We start from the raw sequence: 23,827 nt of genomic DNA on the forward strand, positions 1-23,827 counted from the left end.
TGTATTCATACAGTTTAGCACTTTGATGTTTCCTTTAGGCAATCCACATATACACGTTGTAGCACAATACTTTAATCAAACTGTGGTTGATACAGCATTGCATACCAAAGTAATTAAATGTAACCAACATTTTGAGTCTTATAAAGACCAGAAAAATTAAAATATCTTCAAAATAATGTATTAAACATAAGTTCTTATTTATGTATGAAAAGGGGCTGACAGATTAATTGGTTGCTTGATTAATTTCATGAGTACAAATATTTATACTGTAACTGTAATTTTTGATAATTTTTTAATGGAGGTATTTTTAATTGTGGAAAACAATAAGTTATGAATAGGGTGGATCTTGTCATACCTGCAAAACAGTATTAACTTGGAAGTAACAACAGGGCATTCAACTCTATATTTTGCCCAGAAACGAAACCTACAGAGAAACAATTTTCATGAGGAACTTTACAATATTATTACACATTCCTCACACCCCCCCACCACACCCTTTTCCTCGTTAAAAAATATGCATTCTTAAAGAGAGGACATCATTCCGCAGATGGTAAAAATTGCCGCTATCAGTTAATTTGGCTTTTGAATGTACTTGACTTTACCAGATGGCAATGTTTCAAAAAGCGTCTTTCCATAAATGGGATGTGAAAGGAAACCCAGCCTCAGGTAAAACCTATATACTTATTATTTTTTGTCTTCCTACATGTAAATTCAGAAATGTAATAAGTTGTGGGCAAAGGTGATCAATTTTGTATCTTTGCTTGTCTTCTCCATGGAATACACTGACAATTCAAGAAGAAGTAAACACTGAACATAATACAGCAGAATTCCAAGGAACAGAGGAAGTAAGTGAAATATTTGAAGAAAACAGAGACACCCTAAAAAGCAAAAGAAGAAAACACATGCAAAGTAAGAATTGTCTTTTCTGTCATATACCTATTTACCAATCTCCAATCAGTGACAGTCTTGTTTATTGCATGTTATTGTATATACCTACCTGTTATCATATAAACAATTCAGTCTAGATCACCCCGATATTCTTTGGGATGTTGAATCATGCTACCCACATGTGATGTGAACCTACAATATAAGCTGATGGAAAGGATAAGAAACTGATTAAATTAAACTATTCCATTAATTGCATTTTTTTTTTCTAATGTTCAAAGCCTGTCTGGGTATTACAGCTCTAAAACATGAGCTGCTGTACAAATAAATTAAACAAAATGGAAATAACATTAAATTAAAGGGAAACTGGCATGGATCATAATTCATAATTCATGTCACTTAAATCAACTACATATTCTTACTCACTCTTTATATGTACAAAACCAAAACAAATAAAAATAAGAAAAAAAAAATCACTAGATTGGCAGATCAGTATAGATAGGCTGTGTATACACCTATTTTTCTACAGAGTAGAGTTAGTCTCCTCCTTTGAGAAATAAGTAAATCATAATATAAATCAATACATTTAATGTAGTTCTAATTTTATGAAAATAACTCTAATCCAGATGGGGTTTTGATGAAAATGGTGAACATTATTCATATAAGTATATTGAGAACTATATTTTAACTGTCAAGTACACACAAAAAAAATTTGTTTTAAAATGAATATAAACATTGCTTTAACACATGACATATGTAAACAGAAACACTGATGAATATACAGACAGTTCCATCTGTTTTATTCCCCCCATACCAGATTAATTATTGCTCATTCTACAAAGATATTGTAAAATTGCCTGGACACATTTGTTGGTACCCCCTTAGAAAAGATAATAAATTGGATTATAGTGATATTCCAAACTAGTATATTTAATTCGTTTCACACATGTCTCCAATCTTGTAATCAGTCATTTTGCCTATTTAAATGGAGGAAAGTAGTCACTGTGCCATTTGGTATCATTGTGTGCACCACACTGAACATGGACCAGAGAAAGCAAAGGAGAGAGTTGTCTGAGGAGATCAGAAAAAAATATACAAGCATAGTAAAGGTAAAGACTACAAGACCATCTCCAAGCAGCTTGATGTTCCTGTGACAAGGTCAAGAAGTTCAAGATCCATGGAACTGTAGCCAACATCCCTGGGCAAAGCCGCAAGAGGAAAATCGACCCTAGACTGAACAGAAGGATATTGCGAATGATAGAAAAAGAACCAAGGATAACTGCCAAAGAGATACAAGCTGAACTCCAAGGTGAAGGTATGTCAGTTTCTGATCACACTATCCATTGCTTTTTGAGTGAAAGTGGCCTCAATGGAAGAAGACCCAGGGGGACTCTACTTTTGAAAGAAAAACAAAAAAGCCAGACTGGAATTTGCTAAAATGCATATTGACAAGCCACAATCCTTCTGGGAGAATGTCCTTTGGACAGATGAGTCAAAACTGGAACTTTTTGGCAAGTCACATCAGCTCTATGTTCACCGATGAAAAAATGAAGCTTTCAAAGAAAAGAACACCATACCTACAGTGAAACATGGAGGAGGATCGGTTATGTTTTGGGGCTGCTTCGCTGCACCTGGCACAGGGTGCCTTCAGGGGCGTCGCAAGGGGATAGGCATCCTAGGCAATTCCCTGGGGCCCCGGGCTGAGGGGGGGCCCCCAAATGGGAAAACCCCCCCCCTCCCTCAGTCCGGGAGAAAACTCCGCCGCGCCCCCACATACCCTAGAATCGCCTGTGGGTGCCTTGAATCTGTGCAGGGCACAATGAAATCTCAAGACTATCAAGGCATTCTGGAATGAAACGTACCGCCCATGTCAGAAAGCTCTCTCTCAGTCACAGGTCATGGGTCCTCCAACAGGACTATGACCCAAAATACACAGCTAAAAGCACCCAAGAATTGAGAAGAACAAAACATTGGACTGTTCTGAAGTGGCCTTCTATGAGTCCTGATCTGAATCCTATCGAACTTTTATTGAAAGAGCTGAAACTTGCAGACCGGAGAAGGCACCCATCAAACCTGAGACAGCTGGAGCAGTTTTTTGTGGAGGGGTACCAACAAATTTGAGCACGTCTGTGTACTCTGTATATTATGTTTTGTATTGTGGACTGAAATCACTGTTCTTCCAGGTCCCCTCAGACTAATTGTAATGCTATCTCTCTATTTATTCTTATTTTCTTATTCTTACTTTCTTGATAGTAAATCTTCCTTTATATCTTCACTAACACAGTCACTGACATCCGAGTATAATGGGATGAAATTGATTCAAAACATAGATGTAACTACATTGGCTCTGAACACAAATGCAATTGCAAAAAGAGAAACACAAATGCAAAAAGAAAAACAAATTTGCAAAAAGAGAAACACAAATGCAAAAAGAAAAACACAATAACAAAAAGCAGAATGCTAATGCAAAAAGAATACAGATTCAAAAAGAAAAATGCAATTCCAAAAATAAAAACACAAAAACAAAAAGCAGAACACAAATGCAGAAAGAAGAATACAAATGCAAAAAGAAAAACAAATGCAGTTGCGATTTTCTTTTTGCATTTGTGTTTTGCAATTCAGGGCCACCGTAAGTAACCATTTAACACAAATAATAAACCCCATGATAAGTGTAACATATTTCTGATCACTCAGAACATAGTATACAATTTACAAGTATACAATGAACTGACTTTGTATATAGCAATACAAAGGGATTATATTAACATATGCTTATAGAGTTATCTTATAGTGAGTTTTAGTTGCTCCAAGAGGATCACAGAATGGTGCATGAAACCATTTTAGCTGCTCAAAAGGTTACAACTGAAAATAGGAAGGTGATTGAAGCTGATTGTTTTAATGTGTTATGTATTGGTTCCAATAGTGCAACTGTAACACACTGTTTTTTGTATATATCTATTTTCATATAAATTTGGAAATCTAAAATGTTAAATCAAATCTGCTCACTGATATGACTCCTGTGTTTACTGCAGTAAGCATGTAGAAAACTAACAAACATATGCATGCTCTGAAATGTGAGCTGCTAAGCCATCTGCTTCATTTCACACTGCATGTCCACAGTGCAAACAGCATAGCTATAGCATCATGGGGAGGACTGACAACACTACAGACTCACAAGCGCCAGATCAGTTCGGTGTTCTGCTCAACCCCACCAAAAAATGCAGTTAAATTTAGTCCAAATTGGGATCAACTGAAATATCCTTTGCTCAGAATAGTACATTTTACTGGTTGAGTCACTTGGGAGCCCCAGTTCATTGTACTTTGTTACACTTTTATGAAAAAACATGTTCTCCAAATGAATCAAGAAAACATTTCCTCCTGCTTTTCAGATTTTTTTGAATGGTCTCACTTTCTTGGTAGCTGCAAGAACACAGGCTTTTTGTGTCTTGGCATCTTGCTGCTTACTGGATCCATCATTCTGACTTCAATGCTATTCACAAAATGTAAGTAACTCGAAGCTAGTAGTGGAGTTCCACAAATACACCATTGAACTTCCTCTGTAGTTGTAAAAGCCGTTTGTCACATACCTGTTATTTGATTAATGTTGGGCAATTCCACAAACTGGTTTCACAACATTACTGCACCTAAAGTAATAAATAACAGATTGATAATTGTTTATCTCAAAGGGGTCAAATGACAAACCCCAGGAGCACTCGATTCCTCAGGTAAAGCAGTCTATCAAGCCATCCCAATGAAATTAATCTAAATCATAATTTTTAAATGATCCATACATTAAATATTGCCTTTACATAAAATAGTCTCTGGTAATAAAGGAAAAGTATTATCTCCCAACTCTTGAGTTTTCATGTACTGTGTTCCTGCAGCCTGATTATATATAAATAAATAATACATGGTTATAGTGCAGTGGCATTTATGTTAATTAATACAGGACAGTGTTTGGACTGCCAGTCCTGTACAAAACTAAGGAACTGATTAATTTGGGGTTGTAGTAACCCTGAAATGGAAATCAAAACTAGGATTCTTGCTCCATGTTAAAAGTTTTTCTTTCCGTCATTTCAGATTCAACTATGAGAGAAGAGATTCAGCATTTAAGAATGACACATGGGACCTGGACAAATAACAGTATGCACTATTTAATTACCCACTTTCCCACACTTCTGAGGTCCCACAGAGGAGCTTTCAACATCCTCTGTTCTCAACTTAAAATTTAAAGTTTTAAGAACTTATTTTAACAGACTCACTTGGAAATAATACTGAACCACAACTAAGAAAGGCAGCATAGAAAGAAAGAAATCAGCATAAACTGCTAAACTGGAGGAAAATGTATTCATGTTCTTAAAAAAAAAAGTCCTTTCTATCTTTCAGTAAAATTCCAGAGGACTTTTATAATTGAATTAAGTAGGCAATGATTTAACCCTTTTGGACTGTGTGTATGCACGGTGTGTTGTTCCCTGAGAAGGCTAGTCTAAAGTTTTCTTTTTCAATGCAGATATTATTTTTAATTATTTTGTGCAGAAAATAACAGCCCCCAGAAATCCGGAAGAGGGGTCAAAAAGCAACAAAAACAAAAATAGACGATATTAACTTATGCTTATAAAATTATCTTATTGTGACTTTTAATTGATCTGTAATCATGACTTAAAGCTGCAGTATGTCCTCACTCCTGGGGGATCACAGAACGACAGTTGTACCGCTACATTGCCACTATTCAAAGGGTTAATTATCACCAAGTCAGTAATCATTTACTATTAAGTAAGTTCTCGAACTCTAAGGATATCCTTACTGGGTTGAGGGCTCTCACCCTGGCCGGACAGCTACTAGTCTGCAGCTATGGAAATAGTTTGTTTATTGCTTCCCAGTGTTTGTGTAGGGCTCTACACTTCCCACATTTATATTTTCTTCCCTCTGACTTGCTTCTCAGTCCCCCACATTATGCATAGAGTTAGAATTCATGCTTTTATCTTGCATTGACACTGGGCTCATTGTCTGTGCTTGGCGTATTGGATAGTATCCCCCATCATCGGTGTATCCTAATGCTTGGGGCACTCAGTGCCTTGGGCCACCTCAGTGCTCCATGCTCTACACTTCAGAGATTTAAGTCCTCTTTTTTAGCCTTTCTAGCTCACTTCTGAAACCTTGCTTGCTCTGAAGCCTTGTTATATTATCATTATAATAATTCAGTGGTGAGAGAAACTTTGTGAACCCTTTAGAATTATCTGTATTCCTGCATTAATTTGACCTAAAATGTTCACTAATGTTCTCTCATCACTGTATAAATAGTATTTTTTCAGTTTCGTTTTTGAGTAAACTGATTTAAAGAAAGGTTAAATAAGCTTCCTATTTTTAAGGAAAGGTTAAACGACCTTTAACAGGCATCAGAATTATAGGCAGTAAAAATGCCACTATTCTCACTAGAGGAAGAGTACATGCTGTGATCATATTCATTCTGACAATATCTATATCTAAGGATTATTTGAAAAGGATGACACAACCAAATAATTGGTTCCCAGATTTAATATTTTCTAGAAGAGTATTTGCTTTCAATCAGTTCTGAATCTACTCTTGCCAATGTTCCTGTATGCATTTGGTTGGGTAAAAAAGCTATGGCTGTTAAAACTGCTTGACAAAAAGCTTTGTCAGCATTAACAGGTTCTAAACAAGATGTCTTGAAGAAAATGTATAGGAATCTATGAAGTTTGCACAATCACATTTCACAATATTGCTTACACAAAGTACAAAGATGTTGCAATATCAGTTCTCTTTTTCTGCTTGATTTCCCAAATGAAAAATATAAATTATTTTCTCCCCAGATGCAACTTAAAGCTGAAGAGTTCAGTAGCAAAGGAAGTACAACCCTACACAGAAAGGAAAACACTTTTTTATATGCATCAACATCAATAACACATTGTGAAAATAATTGAGAAATGTGCTAATACACACTCAGACTTTAATTGGTGCATATTTTGTCACATGTAACATTATGTGGCTATACAGATAGCTAAACTTCTTCACAGCAACCATGTGGAGACAGGATAAACGTTGTATCCTTCATTCAGATGTAGAACTACAAACAAAGAAATCAATAGATGTTCAAAATATTACTTACAACATAGAAAGACAATACAAAGCACACACATATATAAACACCAATCAATGTTACCAAAAATAGAAAACTGCTATATAAACAATAAATACTTATATGTAATTATATGTGTATTATATATTCAGCTTAACAAAGCACATCAGTTTGTAAAGAAACCCAAAGTTACTCATTTAAATAAGCATATACATACAAATACAAACCAATTAACATCCTTCAACTCAGTATGTTTTATGTAATATATACAAAATAATTACAATTATTGCTTCCCCAAAGACCTCATATTTAAACATGTTTAAATTGCTTCCATTGCAGCACTATCTAAGCTTTGCACTCCTCCCTTGCAAAGTCACATGACTGCATATTGAGGGCTTTTCACAAGGGCAGAAATAGATACATAGATAGGTTAAATATTAACATATATACACTACTGTTCAAAAGATTGGGGTCACTTAGAAATGTCATTGTTCTCCATGAAAACATACATAAAATGAATTTGAATATGATATATATAAAAATGAATAGGAAATATAGTAATTGACCAGGTTAGAAATAATGATTTTTAATTGAAAAAAAAAAACAAAAAAATCCTCCTTTTGCAGCAATTATAGCCTTGCAGACCTTTGACATTCTAGTTGTCAATTTGTTGAGGTAATCTGAAGAGATTTCACCCCATGCTTCCTGAAGCACCTCCCACAAATTGGATTGGCTTCTTACATACCATACAGTCAAGCTGCTCCCACAACAGCTCAATAGGGTTGAGATCCATTGACTGTTCTGGCCACTCCATTATAGACAGAATACCAGACGACAGCTTCTTCCCTAAATAGTTCTTGCATAGTTTGGAGCTGCGCTTTGGGTCATTGTCCTGTTGTAGGAGGAAATTGGCTCCAATCCTGTGGATTTCACTTGATATGGCATGGCTTTGCAAAATGGAGTGATAGCCTTCCTTCTTGAAGGTCCTTTTTACCCTGTACGAATCTCCCACTTTTCAACCACCAAAACACCCCCAGACCATCACATTGCCTCCACCATGCTTGACATATGGTGTCAAGCACTCCTTCATCTCATGAATTTTCTTCTTTGTGATCCGAACACCTCAAACTTAGATTTGTCTGTCCATAACACAATCTTCCTCTGTCCAGTGTCTGTGTCCTTTTGCCCATCTTAATCCTTTATTTTTATTGGCTAGTCTGAGATATTTACTTTTCTTTGCAACTCTGCCTAGAAGGCCAACATCCTGGAGTCACGTTCATTTCAAAGAACAAGAATAGGCTGACGAGTTTCAGAAGAAAGTTCTTTGTTTCTGGGCATTTTGAGCCTGTAATCAAACCCACAATTGCTGTTGCTCCAGACACTCAACTAGTCTAAAGAAGGCCACTTTTATTGCTTAATTAATCAGCACAGCAGTTTTCAGCTGTGCTAAAATAATTGCAAAAGGGTTTTCTAATGATCAACTAGCCTTTTAAAATGATAAACTTGGGTTAGCAAACACACCGTGCCATTGGAGCACAGGACTGATGGTTGCTGATAATGTGATAATGGGCCTCTGTATGCCTATGTAGATATTCCATTACAAATCAGCCGTTTCCAGCTACAATAGTCATTCACAACATTAACAATGTCTACACTGTATATCTGATCAATTTGATGTTATTTTAATTAGCTTTTTCAAAAACAAGAAAATTTCTAAGTGATCCCAAACTTTTGAACGGTAGTGTTCATACACAGACTATACATTAAAAGACAGAATCCTGCATTAGATATGACTTTCTGTAAACATATATTGCCTTATTTTATTGAATGCATTAAGGTCCTTTAATGAGACAGAGTTAAATAAAGTAATGCCTGTTCAGTATATTTCTGCATCTTGCTGACCCTATTAATCCTGGAGATTTAAAGAACTTACTCTGCAGTTCTTAACCAGCTTAAAGAAAATGATGCATGGTGTTTGATTTACTTGACTCATAAGAGAAAGTGATTTGTATATTTCCAACTGTTAAAATTTTAAAATAACTTTAAAATGTTTTTTTTTTCCTAAGGTTCTAATGCAATGCAAAACCTGAAATCGGAGCAAACAAATTTGAATGCAGAAGGTATTTTTTTTCGTGTGTGTGTGTGTGTATTAGAGAAATTGCAATTATAGCCAATTTTGTTTAAGCAATGTTTGTGCAGCAAAGTGATGAATCACCAGATTCTCTATATATCCTCTATATACTTTTAATGCTCAGAAGATTTTGTAATCCTACAACAACAAGATTGCAGTTTCTCCTTACTAAAGTATTATTCAATATTAGAAATTAATTCGAATGGATTAAAATGATTCTTCAATCTGATTACCAATCAAGCATTTATTATTAATGCTTTTCCAATCAAAGGATAAATGTCAATACCTTTCTATAAATTAACTGTAGTATACTGTGTATGAAAACAACAATAAAGTGTAGGAAAGTAAAGTGAAATCATGTTAAAGCATGCTGAGGCAACGCAACTCAAGGCAAGGCAAAATTAACGCAAAAAATGACAAATTATGGTACAAAGTTCCTGTGGTATAGTTTCATAAGGGTGTCTCCGAGGGAGGATTTCAAATATAATGATCTGTGTCCAAGGCTACTATTCACAAAGCGGGATACTATGTGAGGGACAATGCAAGAAAAGGCAAAAATAGGAAGCAACTAGAAGAGAAGTCAGAAAGTCTAAGTCTAACCCCTTCCTAAATGAAACAAAGATTGAAATCTGCTGATTTTGCCTCCAGATTAAGTTTCTCCATGTCAAGGGAACCACCCAAGAGGCCTCTTTCAGAAAACTCAAATATAACTAACATGTGCTCTGAATTTATGCATGTTAAACACATAGCTTAAGCTTTAGCAGCTGCAGCAGAAACTTTTAGACACAATTCCAAAAGCTTTAAATCTATATTTTGGTTAGAATGCAGGTTGCAGATAAAAATTAAGAAAAATGTTTTTTTGTGTAGTGTTATCAGATCCATAACACGAAGCTGAAAGTATGTGTTTATTTGCAGTATCCGAGATCCTGTCCCAAATGAAGACTTTAGAGATGCAACTGAAATCACAAGGTCAGTTTTCTTATTACAAACTGTTTACATAGCATTCATTGAAGGAAGTCCTTTCTGTGACACAAAAAACAAAAACAAAAAAAAACAAAGTCAAAATGTTCCTATCTTTCTGCTTGTATTTAATCATTATATAATAATACAGTGTTAAAAACATCTTCTGATTGCCACAATGCCAACATACCAAAGTAGCTGTTAATTATTAATACATTATAAATATAAATAGCCAATGAAACATCTATGGATACTATATTTGAATGCAATGGATGCAAAGTGAAGGAAAGCTGGTGATTAGTAGGTGAGAGAAGAATGTGTAATGTTACTTTTCTGCTTTAGCAATTGTTTGTTTGTAATACCTGCTTAGAAATTGAGGACTAGGACTATGTCTTATGACCCCGGTTTCTGAACAGTGACTGGAAAATTGACACATCATTATACATTTCTGCTGTATGCTCTGGGTTTTTAACTTGGGAACCGCTTAGTGGCCCAGAGGTAGATATGAGCTTTGTTTGCAGTTTTAGTCAGTGTCCTACACCCCGGTGGGCAATGTTTGATTTTGGTTTTACATCCTTTTTCAAGGCTATTTGTTTTGATTGAGCACTATATACACATAATCCAGGTAACATAATCCAGAGACACATCCTCAACCCCATGGCTGTGTCACAGTGTACAACACATTATGAAATAATACTTTCTTTATTGTCATTGTATTGATTTTTTAACTCTAAACTCATTTTTAATTTGAACTTAATTTATGTTTTTAATGGGCTATACCTTCTTTGTTTTACAACAAACACAGTAATTCGAACAAGTTTTCATTTTACTTTAATTGCAGTGGTTAAACATGGAAATCCTATTTTACACTGGTTAGACACAATTTTGTCTTTTCAGAGTCTGTGATCCTGAAGAACCTACAATCCCAGATTGAAACCCTAGGTAAGGTTCCTTATGAAAAGGTGATGTTATATATTATTTTTATTCTGAACAATCAAAAAGTTGTCAGATATGTTGTCAATGCCACATTTGTGTGTTTTAGATTCCACAGCAATATCTCAAGTGAAGACTTTAGAATCCAAATTTCAAACTCAAGGTCAGTAATCTGATTTAAAGTTATTTTAGCCTACTGGACAACTAAAAAGTGTCATTTTAAATTTAGTGCATTCAACAAATTCAAGAACTACAACAGTTGTCCTCAATCTGTTTTGCTTCTTTACAGATTCAGAGAAAGATTTCAGACTGCAGACCATAGAAGCCAAGATTAGTAAAGGTTTGCCTTAATATTTACATCAGTACTGAAAGGTGTTGCATAGGTGTCCACCACCCTTGTAAGGCAATCGCCTTGAACAAGTGGCCTTCACCTGTGTTAAATTGTAGTGATGCACATGGATACATTCCCATTTAGGATACATTTCATTATAAATTCAGCAGTTCCTATAGGTTCCTTCTGCTGGGTAGTGCAATTCAAAGCAAAGGTCAGGAACTTCCAAAAGAACTCTGGGACAAAGCTGTTCAAAGGTGTAGATCAGGGAATGGCTATAAAAAAATATCAAAGGCCTTGAATATGCCTTGGAGCATGGTCAAGTTGATTATTAAGAAGTTAAAAGTTTATAGCACCACCAAGACCCTACCTAGATTAGGCTATCCCTTAGGCCAACTGGATGACCAAACAGTTATGAACGATTATGATCAAAGTACCAAGATTACCAATCTAAATCTGACAAATCTAAAATGAAACTTTTTGGCCCAAATGTAAAGCGTTATGTCTGGTGCAATCCTAACACAGTACATCACCCAAAGAACACCATCCTGTTAGTGGTGCAAAGCATGGTGGTGGCACCATTTTGGGCATTTTGTTCATCGGCAGGGACTGGGGCACTTAGAAGGGAAGGGATACACGATAGAAGGGACAATGAATGTAAAATTCCTTGAGGAAAACTGCTGCTCCTTGTAAAAAAGCTTAAATTGGGACAGATCCTTTCAAGATGGCAATGACCCGGAGCACACAACTACACTAGAGTGGCTAAGAAACAAAAAGTTAAATGTCCTGGAATGGTCCAAATAGAGCTTTGACCTAAATCCAATCAAAAATATCTCACACAATTTGAAGATGGGTGTCCATCCATTATTCCCAAGGATTTGACAGAGCTGGAATAGTTTTGTATGTAAGAATGGTTAAATATTGACAAATCCAGGTTGAAAGTTAGTAAAGACCTATCCCAACTGTCTCACAGCTGTAATTGCTGCCAAAGTATTAACTCAGGGGGGTGGAGACTTATTAAATGATGATATTTCAGTTTAGTATTTTTAATATATATATTTTGTCAAACTTTTTTCCCTTAACAGTATAATGGAATTGAACAAGTTTTTAATATATATATATATATATATATATATATATATATATATATATACAGTGACTCTCAATTGTATTCACCCCCTTGGACTTTTCCACATTTCAATGTGTTACAATATCAAATTAGAATAGATTTAATCAGGAGTTTTTGCCTCAAAAACACACAGAAACAGACAGAAAATGAAAATAATTTCAAAGTGAAAAATATAATCTGCAAAATTATTACAAATACAAAACAGAAAATACTTGAATGCGTAAGTAATCAGCCCCTTCAGTCAATATTAGGTACCTTTGGCAGGAATTACAGCCATGCGTCTATGTGGATAAGTCTCTACCAGCTTTGCACATCTGGACACAGCAAATTTTGCCCATTCTTTCAGATTCTGTAGAGAAGAGAAGCATAGCATATAGAGAAGCATCCCCATAGCTTGATGTTGTCACCACCATGCTTCACGGTAGGGATGGTGTTCTCAGGATGATGTGCAGTGTTAGGCTTGCACCAAACATAGCGCTTAGCATTGAGACCAAAAAACTCTATTTTGACCTTATTAGACCATAGAATCTTCCTCCACTTGGTCTCAGAGTCTCCCACATGCCTTCTGGCAAACTCTAACCGCGATTTGATGTGAGTTTTTTTCACTCTCGTAAAGGCCAGTTTTTTTCTCTCTCATAAAGGCCCAGGCTATTGTTGCAGTATGCACAGTGCCTCCCAGCTCAGCCATGTAACTACTTTAGAGTTGCCATAGGCCTCTTGGTGGCCTCCGATTAGTGCCCTTCTCACCCGGTTACTCAGTTTTTGAGGACGGCCTGATCTAGGCAAAGTTGCGCCATATTCTCTCCATTTCTTAATAATGGACTTTACTGTGCTATGTGTGGTTTATAAAAGACGGGTAGAAATGATGGAAGAATATGCTAATTTAAGAAGAATGCAGTGCAGAGTTTATTATTATTATTATTATTATTATTATTATTATTATTATTATTATTATTATTAGTAGTAGTAGTAGTAGTAGTAGTAGTAGTAGTATTTATTTCTTGCCAGATGCCCTTATCCAGGGCGACTTACAGGATACAATAGCAAAACAAAAGTGCTAAATACAGCACAAAATTACAAATCGAGTATAATACAAATTACAGTTCTGAAATTACAGTAGTGCATTTTTTCAATTTCCTTGTCAGCATCAGTGATAGTGTCGCCGTAGACTCAGACAGGCAGTTTCAATGGAAAGATAGACTTATATTCTCAGTTATATTCTTCTATATTCTATATTCTTCTATTTTTCAGGCTAAGTCTTTTTTTGGCAAATGAATAACTTGCATTAGACTAATCTAATTGTTAAATTAAGATTAGTCTAATGATTGAATGGTTTAGACTAGTTTAATATAGTTTTATGCAACCGGCCACAGAAATGTTAGTTTGGGATTGGGGGTATAACATTTTTATATTTCTGTATTGTAGTGTGTCTTTCAGTCTTCTGTCCATGTGGATGGAAGTACTACAATGGGAAATGCTACTACTTTTCTACAGAAAACAAAGACTGGGATCAGGCTAACGATGCATGTAGACAAAAGGGTGCCTCCCTTGCCATGGCTAAGAGTGAGGACACACTGGTAAGATCTCCATTGGTTCTTCCATAGGCCCCAATATTGAAAGTTTCCAATTTTGTTAAATTTAATTGAATGTACTTTTATCATACAGATATTTTTAAGCCACCAAATTACATCAAAATATTGGATGGGTTTGCATGACCAAGGCCTTGAAGGGACATGGAAGTGGGTGGATGCAACCTCTGTAAACATGACTGCGGGGTATGGACTGATATTATTTTCCTATCTGCATGCACATTGAAAGACCTGTATAAAACAAAATATTACATGAACTGAAACAACACAGTTTAGTCACACAACAAACATTTAAAGATGATTCATATATATCCAGTTGTAGCTGAAAGTATCATCACCATTCAAACAAATGGAAATCAACTGAGTGGCAGTCAAAAATGCACCACCATCTGAAGTTGGTTAAATCAACTGTAATCTTTACATATTTAATGTCATTGACAAAGAAGTTTAATAAGCACCATATGAAAACTAATGTAACAAGAAAAAGTCTTGCACTTGTGGCACCGTGGTGGGTTGGACCCAATGCCAGTGATCTCAGGTGGGGGCTAGGAAACAGAGAGGCTGAGTTAAGATGTAAATAGGTGATTTTATTATGAAAACATCAAACAAAACCTTTGCTCATCTCAAGCCTAAACTAAACATATATAAATGGGTCCCTGATCTACATATATAACTAATCAAACATGAACAAGATAAAACTGCAACCATTCAATGTCCGTGATCCATAATCGTTTTCAAAGTTCAAAGCCAAAGTCCCATTATTCAAAGCAATCCTTTCTCAGTAACTCTCCAATACTCTCCAACTCCTCTCCCAGGCTCTCCTCCTGCCTCTCTAAACAGGAAGTCATGCCCTGTTTTATCAAGGGAGGGAGCCAGTCATTGAGGAGCAGCGTGTCAGTTGCTGCTCCCAGTAGATCACCTCCACCTCGGTCCGGGGAGTACCATAGTCTCACGGGATCATGCTTCCCGGAACTGCATCACACTGTGTGCAGTGCCCGAAAAGATTGTTTACATATATTGCTGTTATGTATTAAGTGTGTAATTTATGTAATTTCTTTATTCAGATTATGGAACCCAGGCGAGCCTAACAATCATAGCAATGAAGACTGTGGAGAGATAAAAGATAAAAAACTGAATGACAGTATTTGTGGCAACAGGCAGCGTTGGATCTGTGAGAAGGATTTTTAACAAGCTCTTAAAAAAAAAAAAAAAACTGCATACAGATGACATCCCCAGTAACTTAGCTGAGCATTTGTTTTTAACAAAGGTAATATGATTCACATGGACTAACAGTCAATTATGTCTGTAAGTTGAAGACAGTTTAAACTGCCTTCTGTGGTTACTATTTTGTTTTACAATCTTTAAATAATACCTTGAACTTTTTTGTTTTAATTGATCATTTGTATGAGTAGTGGCTTTACTGACAAAGTGCAAATTAATAAACTGTTATTAATAATAAACTAATTATGATAAACCACATTTAAAAAAAAATACCATTATGTATTCTTGGTTATCTTTGAAGTTGAGAATAACACCCAGAGGTCTGAATATGGGGATGATTATGTAATGTACCAGATTTTGTGATTAATTTTACATCAGAGCTGCTGCTGCCCCCCGTGTGCTGTCAGTAAAGCAAATAAGTCCCTCCCCTTCTGCTTGCATGATCTGACCTGGGTTAAATTCCTCTTTCTTCAAGGATTCACTTCTTGACAGGGTGTAGAATTTTAATAGTGTCTGTATATATAATTATATCAGAAATCAATGTTATAATATACTGAAGTTGCATAGCATACACTTAAACTATAAATGGAAAATAATAATTTGCAAAGAACTCATAGTTTCATGAAAGAAACATTCTCATTCTTATATTATATTTTCTGATAATATTTAAGCATTGCCAGTGTGTTAACCTGGTAATACGATTGTAATATGAAGGCTTCTAGTTGTGGGTCAAATATGTAATCTGTACCATCAACATTGAACCAATTTAATGATCTTGGTTGATCATTAATTAATGATAATCAGTGAGTGAGTGGTTTAATTAAGAAGACTACTTTACCACTTTATGCTGGGAGGAATGAAGTGCAGCCTAAGAAATTTGGTTGCATAAAATCCAGGGCCCTATAGTGTTATGTGCAAAGACATGAAGAAACATGCAATGTTAAGTATGTGTCACTTAAAAGTAAAATGTTATATTTTTAAAACAACAGTATGATTATACATAACAATCACTGAGTCCATTTGCAAGAGCAATTGCAATTTTAATCTACATTAATCATGTAATCATGCTTTGAAATAATTTGTAGAATGATTGATATAATACATGTATTATTATAGATTATTACAGTATATTTATTTTGTATTCAAAATAATATTTGTGTGCATTATCTATACAACTTTAGTAACTTTAAAACAATCTACTACAAATGGTATAACTGTAGAACTGTATAAATACAATCAAAAAGTAAAATCAAATTATAACCAGGTCTTCAAATTAAAAGTAATAATAATAGTATAATTAACAATGTTTACACTATTTGTTTTACTTTTCAATCCTATTATTGTTGAAAATGTTCCAGTGAGTGACTAATTCTCTTTTTGGTTCATTATGCAGGCAGAGGTGAAAGGGCAAGAAACACATAATCCCTAACACTAACTCATATAACAAAAATACAGTGTTTGGTAGAAGACATGTTGAACGGTTAAATTAGCATGCACCTTTAACTATAACCAAAAAGTTGTAAAAATAAACTATCTGGTATGCAGCTATATTAAATAGTTACACATATAGACTACAGAAGTGTAAAGCTTTGATCAGATTTCAACATGACTGAAATTAAACTGCCTGTTATGATTTATTCTGTCTCTGAACAGTACAAGGACAATGGTTAATTTATTAGACTTTTTTATGCTAGCTTCACTCATCTACTCCACTTTTACATTAATATTTGAAGGGCAGATTTTAAGAGGACAAGGATTGTTATCATCATCATCATTTAAGCACGGAGAAAAATATGGAAATATCTTCTCGGTACATTTGAACTTGAAAGTGTAGATAGAGGCCATATCCCTGGCATCAAAAAATGATATCTTGCATTTCCCTTTCTCACACTCCAACTGTATCCTGATTTTCTGTGGTTTCCTCTTTAGTTTGAGATCTATGCGTGAGGATTTCTCTACCTGGTACAGATTACCCTTACACATGCTTATGACCCAGAATCCTTGATCTGGGGTTAGACAACAACCCTTTTTCCTCTTGATGGATTCTTTTGCCACCCCTAAATCCCAGTGCTGTTTATCACCAACCTCAACTTCCCAGCAGTGTCTCCCTGAGGTGAATCCCTCAGAGCCTAGCACAGACACACAGTTTTTAAAGCGCTCTGGGTTTTCTGGAAACTCCTGTTTCTGGCTGCATGTCACACTGGTTAGATCCTTGGAGAGGGATAAGTGTGGGTGCACTGTATTGGGATCCAAGGTCACAGGAGCTAAAGCAAAGAAGAACTGTGATTTCAACACTGCTCTTAATATGAAAATGAACTACCACGTGTTGACCATTCAGAAATAACATATACAATAAATATTAGAAAACTGCAATCTATTCTACAACATTTGTATACAAGTCCACTTTCATATCAAACCAAATTCATAAAATAATGTCTGGACACATAAATTTATAAACACTTGCTGGGTTTTAGGAAGCTGCCTTTTTAGTGTGTTTAAAATATTATAGGGATTACATAGTTAAAACGTATCCATTTTATTTTATAATTAAAATGACAAGATTGTAGACCTACACAAGGCTGGAATGGGCTACAAGACCATCGCCAAGCAGCTTGGTGAGAAGGTGACAACAGTTGGTGCGATTATTCGCAAATGGAAGAAACACAAAATAACTGTCAGTCTCCCTTGGTCTGGGGCTCCATGCAAGATCTCACCTCGTGGAGTTTCAATGATCATGAGAACGGTGAGGAATCAGCCCAGAACTACACGGGAGGATCTTGTTAATGATCTCATGGCCACTGGGACCATTGTCACCAAGAAAACAATTGGTAACACACTACACCGTGAAGGACTGAAATCCTGCTGCGCACGCAAGGTCCCCCTGCTCAAGAAAGCACATGTACAGGCCCGTCTGAAGTTTGCCAATGAACATCTGAATGATTCAGAGGAGAACTGGGTGAAAGTGTTGTGGTCAGATGAGACCAAAATCGAGCTCTTTGGCATCAACTCAACTCGCTGTGTTTGGAGGAGGAGGAATGACCCCAAGAACACCATCCCCACCGTCAAACATGGAGGTGGAAACATTATGTTTTGGGGGTGTTTTTCTGTTAAGGGGACAGGACAACTGCACCGCATCAAAGGGACGATGGATGGGGCCATGTATCGTCAAATCTTGGGTGAGAACCTTCTTCCCTCAGCCAGGGCATTGAAAATGGGTCGTGGATGGGTATTCCAGCATGACAATGACCCAAAACACACAGCCAAGGCAACAAAGGAGTTGCTCAAGAAGAAGGACATTAAGGTCCTGGAGTGGCCTAGCCAGTCTCCAGACCTTAATCCCATAGAAAATTTGTGGAGGGAGCTGAAGGTTCGAGTTGCCAAACGTCAGCCTCCAAACCTTAATGACTTGGAGAGGATCTGCAAAGAGGAGTGGGACAAAATCCCTCCTGAGATATGTGCAAACCTGGTGGCCAACTACAAGAAACGTCTGACCTCTGTGATTGCCAACAAGGGTTTTGCCACCAAGTACTAAGTCGAAGGGGTCAAATACTTATTTCCCTCATTAACATGCAAATCAATTTATACCTATAGACTGATCATTTCTTTGTCAGTGGGCAAACGTACAAAATAAGCAGGGGATCAAATACTTTTTTCCCTCACTGTAGGTGGTTGCTGCAAATTTCAATTGCGTAGATGTCACTCTCACACCCAACATTTGAGCAGATACAAAATACTGTATTAGTGTATCTGCATTCATAAATTGTAGCTAATATGGACTATAATTATAAATATATAATAATAATTTATCACAATTTACAATAATGGGCTCAAATTTCTAATGAATCAGTTTATGAATAACTCAAAGATAAAGCATAGATCATGGCGGGTGACTAGCTCAGTATAATCAGCACCTCTGGGGTGAATGAATATTATGAATATTGTTAATCTGTGGTTTGTACTTACTGTATTGAACAATCCCCAGCATCTTCTCCCACACTCTGTACTTCAGAGAGCCCAGGTGCTTGGCAACATCTATCAGCGCTCCTGAAACCCCCTCTGGATCCTGCATTTGGCACTGGGTTCTGCAATAATATTCAGGAGTTATTGCTGCTGTGGCTTTGGGTTCAATACAAAAGAAAAGAGGAAAATGGGATGGAGTTCACATACCTTTTCACTGTGTCTTTGATGTTCTGAAAAAATAATGTTATATAGATATATTATTTATTTCATATTATATATATATATATATATGCAACTTTCATTGTGCATTTATTTCATTTAATTCCATGAACTGTTATGCTGTTTTGGTATTTTTGAGGTAGGACTGGGGGACTTCCCATTTTGAAATAAAGTGAATGGAAATACAGCACAATATTTTTCATAGAAGCAAAACAGTGTTGTTAGTTCTTACCGCTAAAAATGAGAGGTCTTCAACTCCAATCTCAAGTTTTATACTTTTCATTGTATCTGAAAGGGATAATATCTCTCTTGTAATATTCTCAATATTGTCTTTCATTATTTCACTCTTTTGTTCCTCTTCCTCCCTCAGTGCAGCTATTCTGGCTGCCTCTTCATCTTGCAGAAACTTGTGAAGTTTTTGAAACTCCTGCTTTATTTCAGTCTCTGTTTGCTGGGTCTGTGTCTGGAATACATTTACAGTAATAGTAATATACATCAGGGTACATTTCCCAATCCCCCCCCCCCCCCGAAAGCACATTATTTTATTTTTTTATGAGTTACAGTTTCAAGAAATACGTCTTGTAAGAAAGTCTTAGTTGTGATTTAATTCCATTATTATTTGAAGTGAGGAAATTAATCCTTCAAGTGTCTATGGGGAATAATGTCATACTGTTCAGCTAGTTCTTTAAAGTAAAAACACAAATGTTTCCTAATTTTGTATGGCAGTAGTGAACTAATTGCACATAAAAACGTAAAAAGAGAAATAAGTAAAAAAAAAAACATAAGCACTGATGAGCAAATATTGCAGGTTGCAGTCTTTTTTCCCTTCATTTTTGGAATAGCTGTAAGGTTTGGGCATGGTTTCTTGTAGCATGCTTGCCATCATCTTTCCAATGTGATTTTTTTCTGTTTGCTGCTTTACATTTGTAGAAGCAATGACGGAGATTAATCCACCAACTTTGTTTTAATCAATCAAAGCCCATAGGCATGATTTACCAATTATATTGATATGTGTGAGTGTTTTGGTAAGATATTTATGTTTGTTTGTGTTAACAAGTCTCATACCTTAATGTATCCACATGATTTAACACATTCTTCTTTAAAATAAATGAATGTACTCATCTTTTTCTCCATGGGTATCAGCACCTTCTTGAGTTGTTCCTGGAATGAAATTAAACTGCAATTTACTGGAGAAATAAACAACAGGCAACTTCACAACAGCGTAGACAACAAAAATTGTAGAAAATTAATAAATATATCAAACTACCATTATAAATATTATATTTATTATGTAAAAATGATTAAACTCCAGAATCATATGAGCCCCTTCTTTACATAAACACTTTTGCCAACCTAGCACAAGCTACCAATCTGTATTGTAAATGCAGATTCTTGGATCCTTACAGTAACTGCTAGATCAGATTTCTCAGACCAGATACTAGAAAACAATCATATATAAGTGGTTGTCACTGGTTGATTAAGCCAGCCCAGGATGAGAACCTCAGCAACTTCATTCAAAATTGGTTCCCTTCACAAAGTCTTTAAGGAAGGAATCCCAGAATACACACTATGGACACAGGTAACTTGAATATTCTTTTTATTCTTCCTCTTTTGCAGCAATTTTACACAAATTACTTGACAATAGCATTGCAGGGTATGGAGTCTGCACAGCATAGAACTTTCACAAGTAACACCTAGGCTAAGTATAAAAATAACTACATAAAATCCCTATCTTAAACCATCTTTATAAAAATAGGGTGAATAAAACTATGCTAAAACCTGTATTAATTGTAATTAAAACTGTATTGATAGACCAATATTCCAGCTGACTCAAAGGCTGATGCTAGATATACTATTAATCTATTAATCAATTTTAAATAACCACTTCATTCAGCATTGAGTCACAATAAAAATCTAAACATCTAAATATGCTCTTCTTCATTTTTAAGGATTATTTTTCCATCCCCTTACCCTATAGTCCAGAGCAAGCTCTTCGACTGGCCAGATCCTGTGATTCAAATGGCTTCTTGAAGTCTGACAGACAACACAGAGGGCTTCGTGATCATCTAAGCAGAACAGCTTGAGTGATTCTCTGTGAAGAATACACATCCCCTTGGAAACTGTAGCAGGTTCCTGCTCTTTCAAGTAGGATTCCACAATATTCTGGAGAGTGAAATTGGGACAAGGCTCCAAACATGATCTCCTCCAGCAGACTGGACATTCCTGGGTGCCTGCCTGGTCCCATGACTGATCTAGGCAGGATTTACAGAAATTGTGCTGACAGTGTAGAGTTACCGGGTTGTTGAAAATGCTTAAGCACACAGGACAGCTTAGCACCTCTGACAGTACTGGTGCTCTATGTGCCTTGTCTTCCAAATGCTGAGATCGGTTGCTGCTCATTGTCAGTTGTCAAAGCTTCATGCAAGGAATGAATCCCCTGTGTTGCTGTTGGCAGTCAAAATAACCTTTGCTGGTGTATAAGCCATTACAAAGTCCATGTTATTCTGATAAGAACACAATAACTAAAGCAATAAAAATAAGTATTTTAGTTTCCTTATCATGTGTTTTCCTTTAATGCTTAAATAGGGAATTTCCTCACTGATATCATTTTTGGTGAATAATCAAACACTGACCTCTGTGACATATTTTGAGTATGTATTTTTGCTTCACACCTTCACAAACTAGAATGTAAAAATCTACCATATTACACTATACTATCCTGTACTATATTACACAAATTATTGGGATAACAGGCAAGCACCAAAAGGCAGCTGTTCTACATTTATTTAATAAGATGTAGGCTCACCATTGGCCTGATTGGTGCAATCCCTTTGATAGTTTGCGGGAGGAAAACTGTGTCACTCACACCACATTGCTTTGTTTTAAGAGAACTCTGTATCTGACTGATTTAACATTCCAGTTTATCCCATGCATTTCCTATGACATTGAGGTGATTTGTGTATTCTGCTCACTGTGTTTGTTTATAAATGGTGTGTTGTGGCATTGGTAGAAATATAGGCTCTTACAATACAATTCCATCAATGCAGACTACTGCTATAATCTCTTGCCTCATTACTTCTGTTATTATCATCATTGTTATTATTATTATTATTATTATTATTATTATTATTATTATTATTATTATTATTAATAATAATAATATTTATTTATTAGCAGACGCCCTTATCCAGTGTGAAAAAAGTATTTGGTCCCCTGCTGATTTTGTACGTTTGCCCACTGACAAAGAAATTATCAGTCTATAATTTTAATGGTAGGTGTATTTTAACAGTGAGAGACAGAATAACAACAAAAAAATCCAGAAAAACGCATTTCAAAAAAGTTATACATTGATTTGCATGTTATTGAGGGAAATAAGTATTTGACCCCTTTGACTTAGTACTTGGTGGCAAAACCCTTGTTGGCAATCACAGAGGTCAGACGTTTCTTGTAGTTGGCCACCAGGTTTGCACACATCTCAGGAGGGATTTTGTCCCACCCCTCTTTGCAGATCCTCTCCAAGTCATTAAGGTTTGGAGGCTGACGTTTGGCAACTCGAACCTTCAGCTCCCTCCACAGATTTTCTATGGGATTAAGGTCTGGAGACTGGCTAGGCCACTCCAGGACCTTAATGTGCTTCTTCTTGAGCCACTCCTTTGTTGCCTTGGCTGTGTGTTTTGGGTCATTGTCATGCTGGAATACCCATCCACGAACCATTTTCAATGCCCTGGTTGAGGGAAGGAGGTTCACACCCAAGATTTGACAATACATGGCCCCGTCCATCGTCCCTTTGATGCGGTGCAGTTGTCCTGTCCCCTTAGCAGAAAAACACCCCCCAAGCATAATGTTTCCACCTCCATGTTTGACGGTGGGGATGGTGTTCTTGAGGTCATTCCTCCTCCTCCAAACACGGCGAGTTGAGTTGATGCCAAAGAGCTCGATTTTGGTCTCATCTGACCACAACACTTTCACCCAGTTCTCCTCTGAATCATTCAGATGTTCATTGGCAAACTTCAGACAGGCCTGTACATGTGCTTTCTTGAGCAGGGGGACGTTGCGGGCGCGGCAGGATTTCAGTCCTTCACGGTGTAGTGTGTTACCAATTGTTTTCTTGGTGACTATGGTCCCAGCTGCTTTGAGATCATTAACAAGATCCTCCCGTGTAGTTCTGGGCTGATTCCTCACCGTTCTCATGATCATTGAAACTCCATGAGGTGAGATCTTGCATGGAGCCCCAGACCAAGGGAGACTGACAGTTATTTTGTGTTTCTTCCATTTGTGAATAATCGCACCAACTGTTGTCACCTTCTCACCAAGCTGCTTGGCGATGGTCTTGTAGCCCATTCCAGCCTTGTGTAGGTCTGCAATCTTGTCC

General features: G+C 36.3%; 2 protein-coding genes across 4 annotated transcripts; one reads left to right on the forward strand and one right to left on the reverse strand.

Annotated features, from left to right (window-relative positions):
- The first annotated feature begins 522 nt into the window (after nt 1–522).
- On the forward strand, nt 523–15,532 carry LOC136752629 (C-type lectin domain family 10 member A). Of its 2 annotated transcripts, none has more exons than XM_066708114.1 (12): nt 523–666; nt 796–909; nt 4,275–4,388; nt 4,966–5,028; nt 9,049–9,102; nt 10,029–10,082; nt 10,971–11,015; nt 11,116–11,169; nt 11,296–11,346; nt 13,892–14,043; nt 14,132–14,241; nt 15,120–15,532. In XM_066708114.1, exons 1-12 carry the CDS (start codon nt 606–608, stop codon nt 15,241–15,243), a joined length of 996 nt encoding a protein of 331 aa, XP_066564211.1. In that variant the 5' UTR covers nt 523–605; the 3' UTR covers nt 15,244–15,532. The 2 variants fall into 2 exon arrangements, with proteins under 2 accessions (XP_066564211.1, XP_066564212.1); XM_066708115.1 differs by having other exon boundaries at nt 799–909.
- On the reverse strand, nt 6,765–21,902 carry LOC136752628 (E3 ubiquitin-protein ligase TRIM35). Of its 2 annotated transcripts, XM_066708113.1 has the most exons (7): nt 21,427–21,902; nt 20,521–20,616; nt 19,688–19,918; nt 19,444–19,466; nt 19,240–19,358; nt 17,362–17,540; nt 6,765–6,970 (listed from the first exon to the last, which is right to left on the reverse strand). In XM_066708113.1, exons 1-7 carry the CDS (start codon nt 21,853–21,855, stop codon nt 6,959–6,961), a joined length of 1,089 nt encoding a protein of 362 aa, XP_066564210.1. In that variant the 5' UTR covers nt 21,856–21,902; the 3' UTR covers nt 6,765–6,958. The 2 variants fall into 2 exon arrangements, with proteins under 2 accessions (XP_066564210.1, XP_066564209.1); XM_066708112.1 differs by lacking the exon at nt 6,765–6,970 and having other exon boundaries at nt 14,622–17,540; nt 21,427–21,901.
- Between the last annotated feature and the right edge of the window lie 1,925 nt (nt 21,903–23,827).

This window comes from Amia ocellicauda, chromosome 7, assembly GCF_036373705.1.
Source record: "Amia ocellicauda isolate fAmiCal2 chromosome 7, fAmiCal2.hap1, whole genome shotgun sequence".
NCBI lineage: Eukaryota > Metazoa > Chordata > Actinopteri > Amiiformes > Amiidae > Amia > Amia ocellicauda.

Excerpts from the sequence above, each read along its gene's own strand:
- LOC136752629 (XM_066708114.1), top strand. The coding sequence starts at position 606 with ATGGCAATGTTTCAAAAAGCGTCTTTCCATAAATGGGATGTGAAAGGA. Across the intron at positions 910-4,274 it reads AAGAAGAAAACACATGCAAA|ATTTTTTTGAATGGTCTCAC; the intron begins GTAAGAATTGTC and ends CCTGCTTTTCAG. Across the intron at positions 9,103-10,028 it reads AACAAATTTGAATGCAGAAG|TATCCGAGATCCTGTCCCAA; the intron begins GTATTTTTTTTC and ends GTTTATTTGCAG.
- LOC136752628 (XM_066708112.1), bottom strand. The coding sequence starts at position 21,855 with ATGAGCAGCAACCGATCTCAGCATTTGGAAGACAAGGCACATAGAGCA. Across the intron at positions 20,617-21,426 it reads AGCTTGCTCTGGACTATAGG|GAACAACTCAAGAAGGTGCT; the intron begins GTAAGGGGATGG and ends ATTTCATTCCAG. Across the intron at positions 19,919-20,520 it reads AATCATGTGGATACATTAAG|ACACAGACCCAGCAAACAGA; the intron begins GTATGAGACTTG and ends AATGTATTCCAG.